Genomic DNA, 16,685 nt, shown 5'->3' with positions numbered 1-16,685 from the left:
AGTCTATGTATTAAATGCAACGCAGAAGTTGCCGAAGCACATCATATCTACTGGGACTGGCCGCAGGTAGCACAATTCTGGCAGGAGGTTGCTAACTGCTTACATGAATGCACGGGTATCCCCTCTTGTTTGTCACTCAATACCTATTTGGAGACATTGGGATGGTAACGGTTAAATTGAGACGCCTCTTCAACCTGGGGTGCTTGGTGGCCAAAATAATGTATTTTACTTCAATGGACGTCAAGACTGCTCCAGACATTGATATGTGGGTCAGAGAAATGACGTATGCCAACAAGTGCGAGGAGGCCTATGTTTCACTTGTAACACTAAGCTGTAGACCCAAGGACATTTGGGAGCCTTTCCAAGAATACTTAAGTAAACAAAGAACTGTTCAGTGACAATCCGGCAAATGTATATGTATTATGATATGTTGGTCAATCAACACAAATGTCCAGGCACTGAATCCCCGAAATGTTAATTTTGCAATATTGTTGTGGATTGTATCTGAGGATGTATGTCTTGCACTGCACTAAACTAAAGTTAAAAAAATAAAAGACAAACGAAGAGTCATGTATTAAAAGCTTAGGGCATTAAGGTGTTATGTTCGGCACTGGGGGAAAACATGTGGTTGCTGGTCACAAAACTTAAACATAAATGCACACGGACACAGATGGCCTCAGTTTACACCCACACAAAAGGTTATTCCATCGTAGTGGCAGCTCGCTCACATTTATAGCCAGGGAATTTTGTTGATCCTAAATCCTGGTCAATTATTTTTCAGGCCTTGCTCGTGCAGCATTTTGCTCCTGGGTAAACAGACAGCGCACGCTTCCCCAGGTCAGTGCTTTTCTGGCATGTTTAGCACATCAATGCCACAGATAACAAGCATTTCTTTGTCCATTGATTTTTAAAGTTTCATACACTAGTGTAGTCTGCGTTAGAAATTTCCGTTACCCTGTTACAAGTACTGCAGGGGTCAACATTGGAGTTTGTTTACCAGGAGCAAAAAGCAGCTCCTGGGTATCGGGCATAATCAGTTAGGCAGGAACTACCTGTGGGCAACCAATAGCTAGTACATAGCGCACAGCAAATCTAACTGCACAATGTAAACTAACTCTGTACATTTTATATTATCCCATATGCTCTAAATATCCCTTAGCCAAGTTCTTTAATCTTCTCGATATACATTCCCAAAACATACATAGTTAATATGAGATAGCTAGGTTTGTATGGCACCACTTGCCACAGGAGTCAGAAGTAGCTCCTGGGAGGAGTTGTTTTCAAGCTAACCAAGCACCCCTCTGCTATAACCCGCTACTGGCAATTTAGAACTGTGCACCGCATTATGTATGTTTTACATATAGTCTCCACGTCAAATCTGAAAAATGATATTCCCAAAATGTGTGATTGTGGACAAATCTTTCCTCCCTCTGTGCCTCGGTTCCTACATCTGGCTGAAATGAGAGCGCATAGAAGAACAAGTTACTTCTTACCTGGTAACGTTCTTTCGACGGGATGTTCCTCCGACGTATTCCTTATCTTTGATAATACGTTTCCAGCTTGCTGGCCTCGGAATTTTTTTCTGTAGAGGGCGCTGCTCGTCAACGTCCGCCGAGTCGATGTCCCTCGACGGCCACCGTATCGGCGCCGACATCATGCCCATAAATAGCCACGCGCTGCGTCCATTGCTCAGCTCCGTTTTGTAGCATAAGAAAAGTCATGCCTGAATTGTTTATTGACCTTGAAGGAGCGTAAGCTGCAACCACAAGGGAAGTATCACTGCGGGGATGGTTGGGAGGGGCGATAAGGAATACGTCGGAGGAACATCCCGTCAAATGAACGTTACCAGGTAAGAAGTAGCTTGTTCTTCGAAGGGATTGTGTCCTCCGACGTATTCCTTATCTTTGATAGACTCTCATAGCAGTGGCATGTAATTGGAGGTGGAGTAAGAGATGCCATATTACCCTTTAAGAATGAACAGAGTGTAACACAGCTTTGCCAAATCTAGTCTCTTGACTAGAGGAGGAATCCAGGCTATAAAATTTGGTAAAGGTATGTGCGGACGACCATGTGGCAGCCGTACATATGTACATATATGTCTCTAATTGGTACCCCTCTTTGAAGAGCTGAGGATGCTGCGATACCCCTGGTCGAATGAGCCCTTAGATTTTGAGGGTGCTCTTTCCCTGCCAGTTTGTAGCATTCCAGAATGGCTAAAATAATCCAACTGGAGATGGTTTGTTTGGTTATTGGTAATCCCAACTTATGTCCTGCGTAACCTACAAAGAGTTGGTCTGCTTGTCTAATTTTAGCAAGTCTAGTGATATAAAAACTCATGGGTCGCTTAGGGTCCAGCCTGTGTAGTCTCTCTTCCTCTTTCCCCGGATGGGGAAGAGGATAGAATGAAGGTAAAGTAATCTTCTGAGTAATGTGAAATTCAGAAACTACCTTTGGGAGGAAGTTAGGCTTCACCTGTAGAACGACTTTGTCCTTGTGAGGTTTACAAGATAGGGCTTGTATCTCGCTAACCCTTCTAGCAGATGTTAATGCTACCAATAAAACAGTTTTGAGGGTGAGAAACTTCAATGAACAAGAGTGGAGTGGTTCAAAAGGAGCACCCTTTAGGAAGTTTAACACTAGATTTAAGTCCCATAAGGGAACTTGGAATGGTCTTGAGGGTAAACATTAGTTAGACGTTTCAGGTATTGTATTACCAATGGAATTTTGAAATACGATGGCTCCTCTGCAGTGCGCTTAAAGATCGATAGCGCTGCAGGATAGCCCTTAATAGTGCCAACTTGAAGGCCTGAATTTGCCAAATAAAGTAAGAAGGATAACACCGCAGGTGTACCACATGAAAAGGGTTCGATATTCTTTTCTCTGCACCAGCTGCAAAATGCATTCCAATGGCAGCGGTATAGAGTTTTAGTTGCTGGCCTTCTGGCCGAAAGCAACACCTCCATGACGTCATCTGGAAGGTCCCAATCCTTGTACCTCAACCTTTCAGATACCAAGCGTGAAGGTTCAGGGTCTTGATGGCTGGATGGAGAACCTGACCTCCCTTCTGCGAGAGAAGATCCTCTCTGTACGGTAGACGAATTGGAGGATGGATGGACATGTCCAGAAGGTCCGGGTACCACGTTCTCCTGGACCAATCCGGGGCAATTAGGATCATGGTCTTCCTAAACCTTCTCAACCTCCTGATCATTTGAGGAATGACAGGGACCGGAGGAAACACATACAGAAGTGGGAACTCCCAGTCCACTACGAACGCGTCTTCTAGACCTCCCCTCTGGGGGAATTCCCTTGAGCAAAATCTGTCGCACTTCCTGTTGATACTGGTGGCGAACAGATCCACTTGAGGGGTTCCCCAAAGGGCGAAGATCTCTTGACGGACTTCCTGAGCTATCTCCCATTCGTGGGAGACTGTGTTCTGCCTGCTCAGAGTGTCCGCTGTCAAGTTCTTCTCTCCGGCTAGGTGAATTGCCGATAGAGAGATTCCTTCCTGAATTGCCCAAAACCAGAGCTGCATCGCCTCTCTGCACAGTGGCATTGACCCTACGCCTCTTTTGTTGAGGTAGTGCATGGCTACTGTATTGTCCGTCATTATCAGGACGTTTCTCCCCCGCACAGACGGCAGAAAAGCCTTCAGTGCCAGTCTGATGGCTCTCAGCTCCAACAGGTTGATGTGTAGTCTGGACTCCGATGGAGACCAACGACCGCTGATGGTCAAGTCGTTGGCATGGGCTCCCCACCCCGTGAGTGAGGCGTCTGTGACTACTGTTATCTCCGGCCATGTCTGCCAAAACAGTTCTCCTTTCAAGATGTTCTCTGGAGAGGCCCACCATTGAAGGTCGTGGGCTACCTTGTCCGGAATCCGGAGGAGATCTGTCATCCTCCCTGAGAATTGTGACCACTGAGTCCTCAGTGCCCACTGAAGGGATCTCATTCTCAGGCGAGCCTCTGGCACAAGGGATATGCAGGATGCCATGAGGCCTAGCAACCTCAAAAAGTCGTAGGCTGGGAGACGTTGGGCATTTTGAAACCTGGTGACCATCTGCAGAATATCTTCAGCCCTCACCTCTGGTGGCGAGGCTTTTCCCCCGGGACGTGTCCAGGACTGCTCCAATGAACTGGAGTCTCTGTGATGGTATCATCTGTGACTTCTTTAAATTAAGGGAGAAGCCCAGCCTGTGAAGGGAGTGGCAGACATAATCTAGTTGGATCCGAGCTTGTTCCGAAGAAACTGCTCTGATCAACCAATCGTCCAGGTAGGGGTAGATGTGAATCCCTTCCCTCCTTAGACTTGCAGCCACAACCGACATTAGCTTGGTGAAGATCCTCGGGGCGGAGGTCAGCCCAAATGGCAGAACTCGAAATTGATAATGAGAGTTGCCAATTGCGAACCTCAGGTACTTCCTGTGCTTGGGATGGATTGGCACATGGAAATAAGCATCCTGAAGGTCCAGAGATACCAACCAGTCCTGAAGCTGGAGGGCCTGAAGGATCTGAGAGAGAGTTACCATCTTGAACTTGTCCTTCCTGAGGAACTTGTTCAATTCTCGTAAGTCCAGGATGGGTCTCAGTCCTCTGTCTTTCTTTGGTATGAGAAAGTAGGGGGGAGTACCAGCCCTTGTTCCTGTCCACCACAGGTACCGGTTCTATGGCACCTTTCTCTAGCAGGTCTACAATTTCCTGCAAGAGGAGCGGATCCGGCACTTTCAGAGAGCTGTTCCCCGGTGGATGGCTCTGAGGGATGCGTAGAAAGGGCAGGCAGTAACCTTGGGCAACTGTCTCCAATGCCCAAGCATCTGACGTAATAGCCTGCCATTCCGTCAGATGGTGAGTTAACCTGCCCCCTACAGGTGTCTTGTGATGGGAGACCTCAGAGTGGTTTGGGAGCGGCTGATGCAGTTGCCGAAGGTAAAGCGGCTCCTGCGGCTTTCTTTCCTTTACCCCGTCCACCACGGGTAAATTTTCCTTGGTCTCTTTGAGCCGGCCGTCCTCTGCCTCTTCCATATGAGGAATAATAGCGAAAGGACCTTCCTCTCCAAGAGGATCCTGAGGGACGAAAATGAGTTTGGCGGATTGCAGCTCCTAGTGACTTGGCTGCTGCTTTAGATGTTTGCAGTTTTTCCAAACTGTCATCCGCCTTTTTACCAAACAGGGAAGAGCCGTCAAAGGGCATATTTAAAGGTTTGGCCTGTATGTCAGAAGCAAAGCCGGACTTTCTCAACCACGCATGCCTGCGGATTGTGGTACTTGCCGCCATGGCCCTGCTGATGCTGTCAGCAGAATCAATGCCAGTTTGAAGGGACTCACACATTGCATCTTTACCATCTCTGATGATATTTAAAAATGTGTCCCTTTCTTTTCCTTCCTGGAGGCAGTCAGCCGCTGATGAAGCACACTCCCAAAGAGTGTGGCTGAACCTAGAGAGCGTACAAGTCGCATTAATAGATTTTAAAGCCATTCTACAGGCCGAGAAGACTTTCTTAGCCATGGCATCATATTTATTTATCATCCCTATCCTGAGGAGCAGTGGGGTATGCAGATGTACTGCCTGATGAAGTTGCAGCCTGGACCACAAGACTCTCTGGAGTAGGGTGCTTAGATAGGTATTCAGGGTCAGCAGCAGATACCCTAGATTTCGCTGACAACTTCTTGTTAACCGCTGGGACAACTTCAGGAGTTTCCCAGTTAGTTAAAATCTTTCTTTGTAAAGCAGAATGAAAGGGAACCACGGGAACCTCCTGTGGGCCTTTATCCAGAATATCTGTGAGGTCATCCTGTTGAAAAACAGGTGAAGGCACAAACCAACCCATGAACTCCATAATTCTTGATATTAGGGTTCTATAAGGGGTTTCAGCATATTCCCCTGGGTCTGGTTTGACAATGTCCACTTCTGGGGAAGTGTCTAGGCCACTTGCTTCCTGTAATGCATCCTGAAGGTCTTTCAACCTTCTTTCCTCAGAGGCAAAAGTCTCTGGTTCAGGTAATGTGATCCTCTGCAGCCCAAAAGGCCTTTCTTGATCAGAATCTTCCCTTTCTTCAAAAATTGAAGTTAAGGGGAGATGCTCTGGTCTCTGAAATGGTATAAAACCCATCTCTAAGCCAGAGGGAGCCATCATCATTGGCCTTGAAAAGGTCGATGTCGTCGACGCCGATGTAAAAGTCCTCGAAGGCGCTGACTAAGGCGTTGAGAAAACTGGAAGAGGCCTCGAAGAACTCGAGAGGATCGGAATCCTGCTCGAGGATGTCGACGACGTTCTCGGCGTCGTGTCGGAGGCTCTCGGTGTAACCGTTGGCTGTGGAGTAGCCGTGGGTTTTTCTTTTATCGGCGTCGACTCGATCGAGGGATGCGTGGAAGAACTCTTCGATAACGGCGTCGATGGCGCTGATCTATGCTTCGAAGGGGCTTTCGACGATGGCGTCAACGATGCTTTACTTCCCGATAGCTCATGGCGCTTTCGGGTCGACTCTTTCGCCGGGTGCTTCGACTCGCGGCGTTTAGATTTTTTGGGCTTTTCACCCAGGGTATCACCCTCAGCTGACTTCGAGGGGGTCGAGGCCGCTTTCTCGAAGACGCTTAGCAGCCTGAGAGCTGTGTTTTGTGGGGCAATTTACTCTTTCAGGGGAACTAGAAGACGGCGACAAAGGGGATCTTCTTCGTCTCTTTTTCGAGTGTCTAGACCTCGACGAGTGGTGGGAGCCACTTCGAGACCTAGACCGAGAATGCTTTCGACGGTGAGGAGACGAATGTCTCGACTCTACCGCGGAAACTTTCGAGGAAGTTAAAACTGACTTACCTCTCTCGAGCTTCCCCTTACGCTCCTTCAAGGCTTTCGCCGTCATGGATAGGCATTCCTCACACTCCGAACACTGGTGTTGGATTCCCAGACACCACAAACAGATCCTGTGAGGATCCGTCAACATTTTCTTCCCACAGTCTCGGCATTTTTTGAAACCGGACCGAGGAGTCGTCGGCTCGGAGGAGGAAGCCATCGAGTACGAGTCGGTTTTCTCGAGGAAATATGAATATATATCGACTGACGAACTGAGCAACGGTATTCCGAGGCACACGAAGCACGGAAAAACGGAACTGAGCAACGGACACTGCGCGTGGCCATTTATAAGCATGATGACGTCGGCGTCGATACGGTGGCCGTCGAGGAACACCTACTCAACGGACGTCGACACACAGCGCCCTCTACTGGGAAAAAAAAATTCCGAGGCCAGCAAGCTGGAGATACAAATATCATAGATAAGGAAGACGTCGGAGGACACAATCCCTTCGAAATTTGACTTTGGCCTACAAGGGGGAGATTGATTCCGGTATCAGCAACTGATGCACTGGGTTAAGCCAACTCACCATCAAGAAGGAGGCCATAAAGCCACTCACTTCACTTTAAGACTTTGCAGGAGAACGCTAGCTTGAAGGGGCTTATAGGGCAACTGTATAGTTGACACCTAGGGGGTGGTGGAGTGGCCCTTCAAAAGGAAGTGGGCCGGAGGAACTTGGACAGGAAAATCCCAGAGCAAGAGTGGGAGGCCATCCATTGTAACTCCTGGAAAGGGTCGATATGTATGCAACATAAAGAGCTCCAGCCAGGTTAAAATTGTACACAGGTGTTACTGTACCTCAGATTAGCTTTAATCCACAATCAACAAGCACTTGTTGGAAGGTGCATTCAAGTGGGTGGAGGGGGGAGTGTCACTGACATAGAATGGGGGTATTGCCCAAATTGGGACCATTGTGGAAAGACAGAAAATGTAATCTATGAAGTCATGGTGTTGCGATGTGTGCTCAACCCACCCTTCCCCTGCTTGGTCTGTCTTCAGAAGGAGAATGGGAGGGATTGGGTAGCCAGACACGTGATAAAGAACACGACTGGCAGAAAAACGTGCTATTCTCTTTATGTGGGCTAAAATATATGCACCTTTGTTGGGTTAATGGCTCGACAGGTTATGGGAAATTGCAGCAATGGAGAAGCTGACAGCACATGTTACAGGCAATATAGAAACATTTTAATAGAGATGGAACCCCCTTGATTCACCATCTGAGCTCCATGAGACTAATCGGTTTTAAACCGAGGAATTGGCGAATGATCTTTCAGCCGAACGGCTAGACTTAACAGATTAAAGAACGGTTGTGTGTTACAAACGATCACTCGAAAAGTATGGATACCTCCGGCTGGTTTGGAATTATTATGCAGGAAAGTGGGAGGGTATTTGGGTGGGGAAGGGGTTATGGTTTGTTATGTCCCTAAAAACCTAATAGAAAGATACTTTAAAAATGTGTTTAAAAATAACAATAAATGTAGAACAGCTCCAGGGATTGAAGCAGCTTGAAAATGATTGCCGATAGAAGAGGGAAACAGATCCCAGAGCTGTTAGACTCCTATGTTGCTGGGAGACGCAGTCCAGGATCTCCAGGGACAAGGGGAGTCCTTGTTCTTCCCTTCCCATCCTTGAAAGTTGCAGGAGGGCACTTGCAGGGTCCATCACCTTCAGTGAGCATGATCGTGGTTTCAGTGCTCAGGCAGCAAGTACACCTTGACCACGCAGAGGTTCCCTCAAAATGAGCCACTGTGATGGGTTAGAAAAGGGTCTTTCACCCTTCTTGGGGCCTTTATTGTAATTCTATGTCGGAGGACTTTGGGCAGACAAACCAGGTATAATCTAAGTCCAAAGATGATTCACATTGGGTGGAGGCAGGCTCACCTCCTTATAGTCAATCTGTCAATGCAATGGTTCGTTTTCAAGCCTTCTGTAACGGTCCAATACTGTCTTTTGCTGGTGAGGTCAGTCCCAGAGTGCTTTGTCTATACGTGAAGAGGGGTACAGGACGTGTGGGAGCCCTGGAGATTGCAAGGTAGTGGGACCCTTTTATACACTGTATGGTCCTCCCCAGGCTTCTCAGACTGCACCATGTCTTGTCTGTACGTAAGAGTTTTGAGTAATTACCAACCTTGTGCGACTTCCCTCTTGGTGGCACGGACTGTGCTTTGAAGCGCAGGTCCTCTACCTGCCCCAAGGGAGCAGATCCTGTTCTCCTAAAATTTGACAAGTCTTTTGGGAGGAAATAAGCATTCAAAGTGTTTTATCTTGGGTAAAACTCAGTTCCAGTCAGGGAATACAGCAAAGGCCTTGGCAGAAGGGGTATCAAGAAACCAAACTGACAGCAAAGGGTCCACAAAGTTTTTCGTGGCACTGTGTGGCAATCCTGCACAAAGGTTCTCGGGTCACTGACCAAAACTAGCACTGATTGAAAAAAAAAAAGTCCTGTGTTAAGTTTCTTGTCTCGCTACACTAACAAACATGGAAACAAAACACTGCGCTCCGCCAAAACCACAAAACCGGGCATATTCAGTGGCAGTAATACCATAATACTGATTTTGCAGGACACGCCGTGCAGAATCCAGTGCGAATTTCGCACTTTTCACTTCACAGGCGGAAATTTCACCCATCCTTACCTGGGAGCATACAATTATATATTCTGGACCAGGGATGGTTAAAAGGTAGTCCTTGGGTGTTGAATCTTGGGTTCCCTTAGGCTCCTTGCAGGAATGCACGTGTTACTCTAAATGCCAGGTCAAACTACAGAGCACCTGCTGAGAGGTGTCAGTAGACCGTTTTAGCAGAGTTACACTTTTCAGCATGAAGTACTATGAAGGTGAGGTCCGATTAGCAGATCCCACTTTCAGAGCCAGAATGACCAGCACCATCTTATATTAAGAAATGCTCAGCCTAGCATGTTTGCACAGATGACATTCCAACACAATTGGGGTTTTCCCCCTTTTGCTTCTTCAAATATTTTCAGGGATTGCTTATTTTTACATGCCTCAATGCAGTCTTGGACACTTAATCACCACACAAGTGATAAAGTAAGGTGGTTGAGGCCCACTTAAACTCCTCAGGCCCGCTTCTTCAGTGCTTGCCAGGCATCGATTTTGGATATATCGGGGCAGGTAGGATCTCGAATGGCGTTATGTGACGGAATGCAACCGTTCACCAGCCCATCTACTATATAGTGTAATCAACGATGAATTTGAGGATGCAGCAAATACCATGACATAGGCCAACTGATTCCTGGGATGGCACGGGATGCCGCTGAGCACAAATTTACTTCATAGTATGCAGTTTTCATGCAATGTACTTTTGCTTCTTAACATCAATACAGGTTTCTATATAATGAATGCAAAGACATGCGTAACATTTTTTCAAGAATACATTAACTATGGTGTTGGTTCAACCCGGAGAAAAAAGATCGAAGCAAAATTATTTTTATTATAAAAAAAGAACTGAGAAAGGATATAAAAACCTAGAAAGGAAGGGTTTACTAAAGAAGCGTAAGGTCAACTTGTTAAAGTGTTACACACTTGCCCCAAATGTGATTGTACCCATGTTCTTTTTACGACTTTAGAGGAGTCCATGAGTGCGTACACACCCTAAGATTGTACATCTTGTTTGGAACAAGCTGGGACATCGGGAAACACGTCTGCATAGCTGCAATGGTACTCAAGTACGGTCTTGCTGACATACATATGTGCTTCACTTCAATATTAAACATCTCAGTGCCCAGGACCATGGGTTTTGGTTGTTTCGCTCAGCCTGGGTGTGATAATTTGCTACTAAAGGAGATCCACTCTGCATCTAGACTTTGGAGTCTGTCCAATACGAGAATCGGTATAAAAAAGGGAAATGGTCCGATTACTGACTGGTGAATTTAATTCTACAGTCCTACACTACCCAGCCACACTGCTCAACCAGACGACTCCTCCACTTTCTCCCTGAACAAACTGTTATAGTGACTACTGGGGTGGGGTGGAGCATATATATCTCCCAATGGGAGGAGTTTGGTTAGTTTCATCTTGCTTAGAACCTGCAGACGCTTCTGGCGACAGGATCGCCTCATAGGTTAAAGGAGTCCGACATTGAAAAACAGAACTCCGAGTAAGTTAGATTACTGATAAGTAAACAAAGCTTTACTTCATTATTGAGGTTTATTTTCCAAACCTTGCATCTGGGCCAGACGGCAACACAGCAAGAAAAAAAAGGCATGTGCTACACATTTCCATGGATTAACTGAGCAACATGTAGGTATGTTATAAGAACTTTTAAATAAAAGGATCCAATCCCAAACAATCCTACAAATAAAACACCCGAGAGAAATATCTGATGCAGTTTAACACCTACGTTTTCTTGTGTCATCTACACAATTCATAGTCGTGTCAGAAAACGCAGCAGGAATTCAATTCATCTAACAAAAAGTACACAATGTTGATTTTTTCCATTTGCCGTGGTTCTTACATTATTCGCCGAGCAGCTGTGTTGCATCACACAAAATGTAATAAGACTCCACGCATAATTCCCCTTTAAAATGACGTGGCTTCTAGTTCCCACTAGAGAGAAACCATGTTTCACAGCATCGCGCCATCAGCTCAATAGGAACATTAAGCTGGGGCTTGATTGTCCAGAAAGCTTTCGTCGAACGCCCACAGATTGCCGCATCCACTGAGAACTTTCCTAGTAAATACGAGTGTATATATAACTTGCCAAATCAAGGCTTCAGAAAGAAGCTCCACATTTATTCGTAGTGAAAAACAATTGGGTAACCCGCTGGTGTCACATACACACGCTCTCCCACTCCTTCCTTGAAGCCTGCATCAAATCCACAGAGACGAAGCCCACTGCAGCATAGCGGCATCCACACTGCCCTCCACAACAGGAAAGATCTGCCCGGTCACAACATGGATGGGGCGACTTAAAAGGGGGAAAGGCATTCCCAACATACCTGGTCAACGAGAACAACTTGCTATTGCCAAAAATATGGAATTCGGACCAAATCGCTGTATGAAAGGGGCATACCAAATGCTTAAATGTTCCTGCAGCACAGTGACTAAAGGCGAATTAACAGTTCACACCGTTTTTCCCACAACACTCATGCAAAGGACAACGCGGTCGCGAAAGAAAAAGGAGAGCCAACCCGATGCTACTCTCGAGGCCACAGCTGCAAGTGGGTTACTTACTGGCTGCCAGTGCATGTTTCATCATGAGATACAATTACGAATTCCGTAATACTAGTTTTACCAATACCTGCAGAGATGTACCACATAAATGCAGAAGTGGTGGTTGGCATGTCAATGCGGATCTTGGGCACAGTCTGAACACAGGTGGGAAGTAGAGTCAATAGATGATATACCAAAGATCACACATTTTGAAGATGGCATGGGACTAAACCTACTCATGTTCCAATCCTTTCGACAACACCCACTAATAACGGACACGTTTCTGTGCGAATGGCTGTATTACTACATCGCACAACACTCACCCACCCACCAGAGTTGATCACCGAGTGTGCACCAGAAAAATTACCATAGATTTCCTTGATCAGTGCAAAGGGAACAAAGGTCAGAGTGACTCAGCGATCTGAGATTTAAAGGTCTGGCACGCAGGTTCACTTCTACAAGGAGCCCTACAGCAGATCCATCAACTCGCTGAGCAATCTCGTCATGCGCATTCGGTCAGTCTTCATTACATATACAGTATGGGCCAGCAGTGTCGACTGTCAACCACCAGACTGCAATGGGTGCAAGGAGTCCAGCACAATTACATCAGGACTAGTGTATGGGCCCGTGCACACAGGACAAGCTGCAGGTTTTCGTTGACAAAGTAGGACCACCATGTATCCTAAGCCAACAGCTCCCTCTAGCAATGACAACAGGGAAAATGGGCAGTCTATACTGCGCATGACTACATGGGACAAACATACATCTGGACTTTTATTATATTGTATGATATGAGAGGGAGCTGAGTGTGAGCTTGGTTGGGGAAACACAAGAGGGAAAACACCAAAGAAAACTGAGCAGCTCACAGTGGAAGTGAGGAATTGGTTATGGATAACATGGTCAATGTGACCCTTCAGAAATTGAAAACATCCCTCCCAGCAGACCCCATCCCTTTTATCGGTACTCCAGTCTGTCAGAGGAGGTTATTCCACTCCTCACAGCAGCGGTGCAGTCTTTTTCCTTGGAGGTTGTTCCTAGGGACTTGAAGCGCGCTTTGGTTTCACCACGCCTTTTAAATTTTTTTTTTTTTTTTTGAACATCTCTGTTGGATCCGGCTTTGGCCTTCAACTATCGGCCAATCTCACCCCTATCCTGCGTTATGAAGGTCATGGAGGCTATTGTGACTCCCTAACTCACTTTTTTTTTTTAGAATCTCGTGACTTGTTACACCCTTTTCAATCCGGCTTCCGTTCCATGAGAGGTACAGAGTTGGTTAGGATTTCAGTCCTGGGTGATTTGGTGCATCTTCAAGACCGTTGGGGGGGGGGGGGGGTCAGAGCTTTGATTCTGTCGACCTCTCCCGCTGTCTTTGATACCATTGATCACAGCATCCTTAGTTTCTGGGGCGCCTCTTGCCTGGGTGACATCTTTCCTCTCAGAACGCACAGCCAGTATCACTATTCCCTTTCCAATCTTCTGTTCGGGTCCTGTCGTGTGGGATTCCCCAGGGTTCCTCTCTGGCCGCACTGCTTTTCAATTTTTTATTTGCGTCCCTTGGCTGACCCAATTCAGGAGTTTGGGGTGAGGTTGTATACCTATGCTGACGTATCAGGCTTCTCTCTAGGCTAGATTCCCCAAAAAGTGACCTGCCGTCTCAACTGAGGAACTGCCTTATCGCACTCGGGGATTGGATGTCAAAAACTGAAGTTGAACTGCACAAAGACAGAGATTATGGTGACTGGTGACATCGAATAACAGGCAACCTGGACTGACGACTTCTGGCCAGTCTTGTTGGGTCTACGTCCACCCCGTTAATTCTGTTAAAAGTTTAGGCATCCAGGCTTCTGTCTCTCGGGAGCTGCAAATTTCATCAGTCTGCAATTCGGGGTTTGTTAAGCTAAAAAGCTTGAGGGAGACTTTGCCTTTTCTTCCCAGAGTCTCACGCTAAGGTGGTTGCAGCCTCGATATGTGGGTCCATTGATTATTGCAATGGCATTTATTTGGGTCGAGCAGCTTTTTTTGATTCTTAAGATTGCAGCTTCTGCAGAATGCTGCTGCTCGCTTGGGAGCAGGTCGGATGTCCCACTCTGTCAACCTTCTCAATTAACTGCACTGGCTCCTGGTACGCAGCCGCTTTGAGTTTAAAATTCTGTATTACCCACTGGGCTGTTCACCAGCGTGAGTATTTACAGACTAAGCTCATTGCGAATGTTCCCTCCAGGTGTCTTCGTTCAGAGTTTCAGAAACTCTTGATAGTACCTCACTTACAAAGAACTCGGAGGGGAGGCTGTGCTTTTTCAACTCTTGCGCCAAGTATGTGGAACTCACTTCCAAATTACCTGTGCAGTATTGATAACCATATACTATTCTGGAAAGTCTTAAAAGCGCACCTTTTTTAGGTTTTGTATAAGCTGAAGTTTTTGTTTCTGGGGTGGCTCTTTGCCTCCCACGCGGTTTCTTAGCGCCTAGATGCCGTTGCCCTTAGTCCCCACTTTATAAATGTTACTACATTACAAGTACACACGTATGGAAGAAAAAAAACAGAAAACAGTCTAGGGCGTTAAACATTTCTGGCACATGCCAGTGGTTAGAGTGGGGGTCCGACAAGCGCAATAACCTGGCTTGGCATGGACAGGTGAGTCTCATGACAGTCGTAATTCTATATTTTGTTAAAATTCGAATCATGACCAGTGCCAGAATGTTCGGTCTGTTAATCGCTTCATACACTTGGCCATGCATGTTTATTTGGCTTAGCACACATCTTGCTTCATAAGGGAGCATCGAACGAGCGGAGGCCTAACGCATAGTTCACTATCCCTAGCTAAACCACCCCAAAACACTTCCAGGGAGAACTGAATGTCCCTCAGGAAGTTTTTATAGAGCACTTGGCAAGTGGATAGTCGATAGCGATGCAAGAAGGGGATCATTTGCCCAGTATCACGACCTTATTGTAACATGGAGAAGCCAGAAATTGAACCAAAGTCTTACTTGGAACGCGGCACCAGACGGGGGAAGGGTGAGGTTCGTAGGTCTCTATAATACACAGCGTGCCCACCTACCCCCCCTTTAGTGTTTCTAAAAGGTTGAATTTGTTGAGCGAATCACATCTAAAAAAACACACAATTAATGTGCTGATTGGCTGATGTAATTTTTTTTTTATTCAACTGTTCTACTGCTGTCTAACACTCGAATAAGCGATTTTCAGAGCACTCCAGTTTCGCGTGGCCATGCATGAGGGAGGGTAGTCGTGCGACCCTGCTTTCTTCCCCAAACCCCCTGGATTCTGGCACATGCAGCGTTTGCTTTCCTCATTTGAAATGTAGGAAAACAGAATTCCAAACAAAGACTGGATGGCGTTCTCACACAGGGTCACTGGGAACTTGATAGCTCCTTATTTTGCGCAGGCACTTTTTTTCTGTAAATCTGAGAGGATACTCGCAGCTAGATAGACTGATTATTAGCATTTGGACTGTGCAGGAAGTCAGACATTCGGAGCAGAGAGCAGTGGATAGAAGGGGGCAACTTTTGGGCATCCACTGCCAACACGAGTCTAGGCTTGAAATTAGGGACTCGGCAGGAAGCCACATTGGAAGATTTTAGCCGTTTTGCCAGGCCCGGGACCTGACACGACAGGGTCCACTTAAAACTCTTGCGTGAGAAAAATAAACAGCAGATGGTAAGGTAAGTTGGCTGGTGCTAGTAAATATGAAAACGATGTAAATGACGGTACATCGGCCCTGACATGATAAAGGACCTTATGTAGGACAGAAAAAGCAGCCCCACCCCCACCCCGTAACCCTTGAGAAAATGAGTGTAATAGAAACTGCTTGCTGGGTTTAGAAAGAGTGCTAAGTGTACACAGAAAGGGCAAACTAAATAGCGGAAGATAACGATTTGTTGCGATGGAATCATTACCGGGACCGAGGTACTTAGAGCTACATCTAGAGAGAAGCTACGAAAGTAGGGACATATGAGGCATCTCTGGGTAAAGAGGCAAGAGCCGGTATATCAAGAGAGGCATGGAGAAGTCTACACTATAAGAACCGGTATGGAAGATCGGGGTGCACCGCCTCCCTTTTCGAATACTCACAGAAACCCTCATACAGTGTAATATTATAACACGGAAGAGAAAAAGAGGTAATGTTTGGCGTCCTTTGCATGCCCTTTCCCCGACCATACACACGCTTGCTACCATCTATCTTGAGCATTCGATCTTACCAGACAGCCAGGTTTTTTTTTGGCGGACCCACTTGTGAGGTAGGCTAAACGGCGGCCACTTCTCTGGTCTCTCCTTGGGGATGGTCATGGCTACAGGACGTGCTCACAGAGCTGAAGGGCCAGTCAGTGTCTGTGGGAAAACTGAAGGGCATTCACCACGTGCCCCGCTGTCCATTCACCTTCACCAGTGGAGGTCACTCATCTCTTTATAGGCATGTTTTGGGTTGTGTCTGCAAGCCAAGAAAGGCCATGAGCCGGGGGCCTCTGCCATCTCATCTGCTCGCCAGGAACCTAGAGTCCCCTCCCAAGCCCGGGATTCACCATCCAGCCACTCTCCGAAAACAAGCGGTGATCTCAGACTGCAGGGGAGGAGCTCGCTGCAGGGGCACCGGCATGACATTGTCTGGGAGGCCACCTATTGGAAGGCCGCAGCCAATCCTCGGGGAAACTGGGTTG

General features: G+C 46.8%; 1 protein-coding gene across 3 annotated transcripts in view; it reads right to left on the bottom strand.

The window, feature by feature from the left end:
• Window positions 1-16,685, bottom strand: part of ATP8B2 (ATPase phospholipid transporting 8B2) — a 2,597,648-nt gene that overhangs the window by 2,230,731 nt on the left and 350,232 nt on the right. Inside the window, exon 1 of one of the 3 annotated variants that reach the window (XM_069651936.1) lies at window positions 16,230-16,572. The exons of the other annotated variants lie outside the window; for them this stretch is intronic. Coding sequence (XP_069508037.1) covers window positions 16,230-16,317 — 88 coding nt within the window. The 5' untranslated portion in view covers window positions 16,318-16,572. Of the gene's footprint in view, window positions 1-16,229; window positions 16,573-16,685 lie in introns of those variants that run through there. 3 annotated transcript variants of the gene reach the window in all.

This window comes from Ambystoma mexicanum, chromosome 1p, assembly GCF_040938575.1.
Source record: "Ambystoma mexicanum isolate Mex_15411 chromosome 1p, UKY_AmexF1_1, whole genome shotgun sequence".
In the NCBI taxonomy this organism is placed as follows: domain Eukaryota; kingdom Metazoa; phylum Chordata; class Amphibia; order Caudata; family Ambystomatidae; genus Ambystoma; species Ambystoma mexicanum.
The sequence above is the reverse complement of the archived record's forward strand: the minus strand, read 5'-3'. Positions and strand labels throughout refer to the sequence as shown.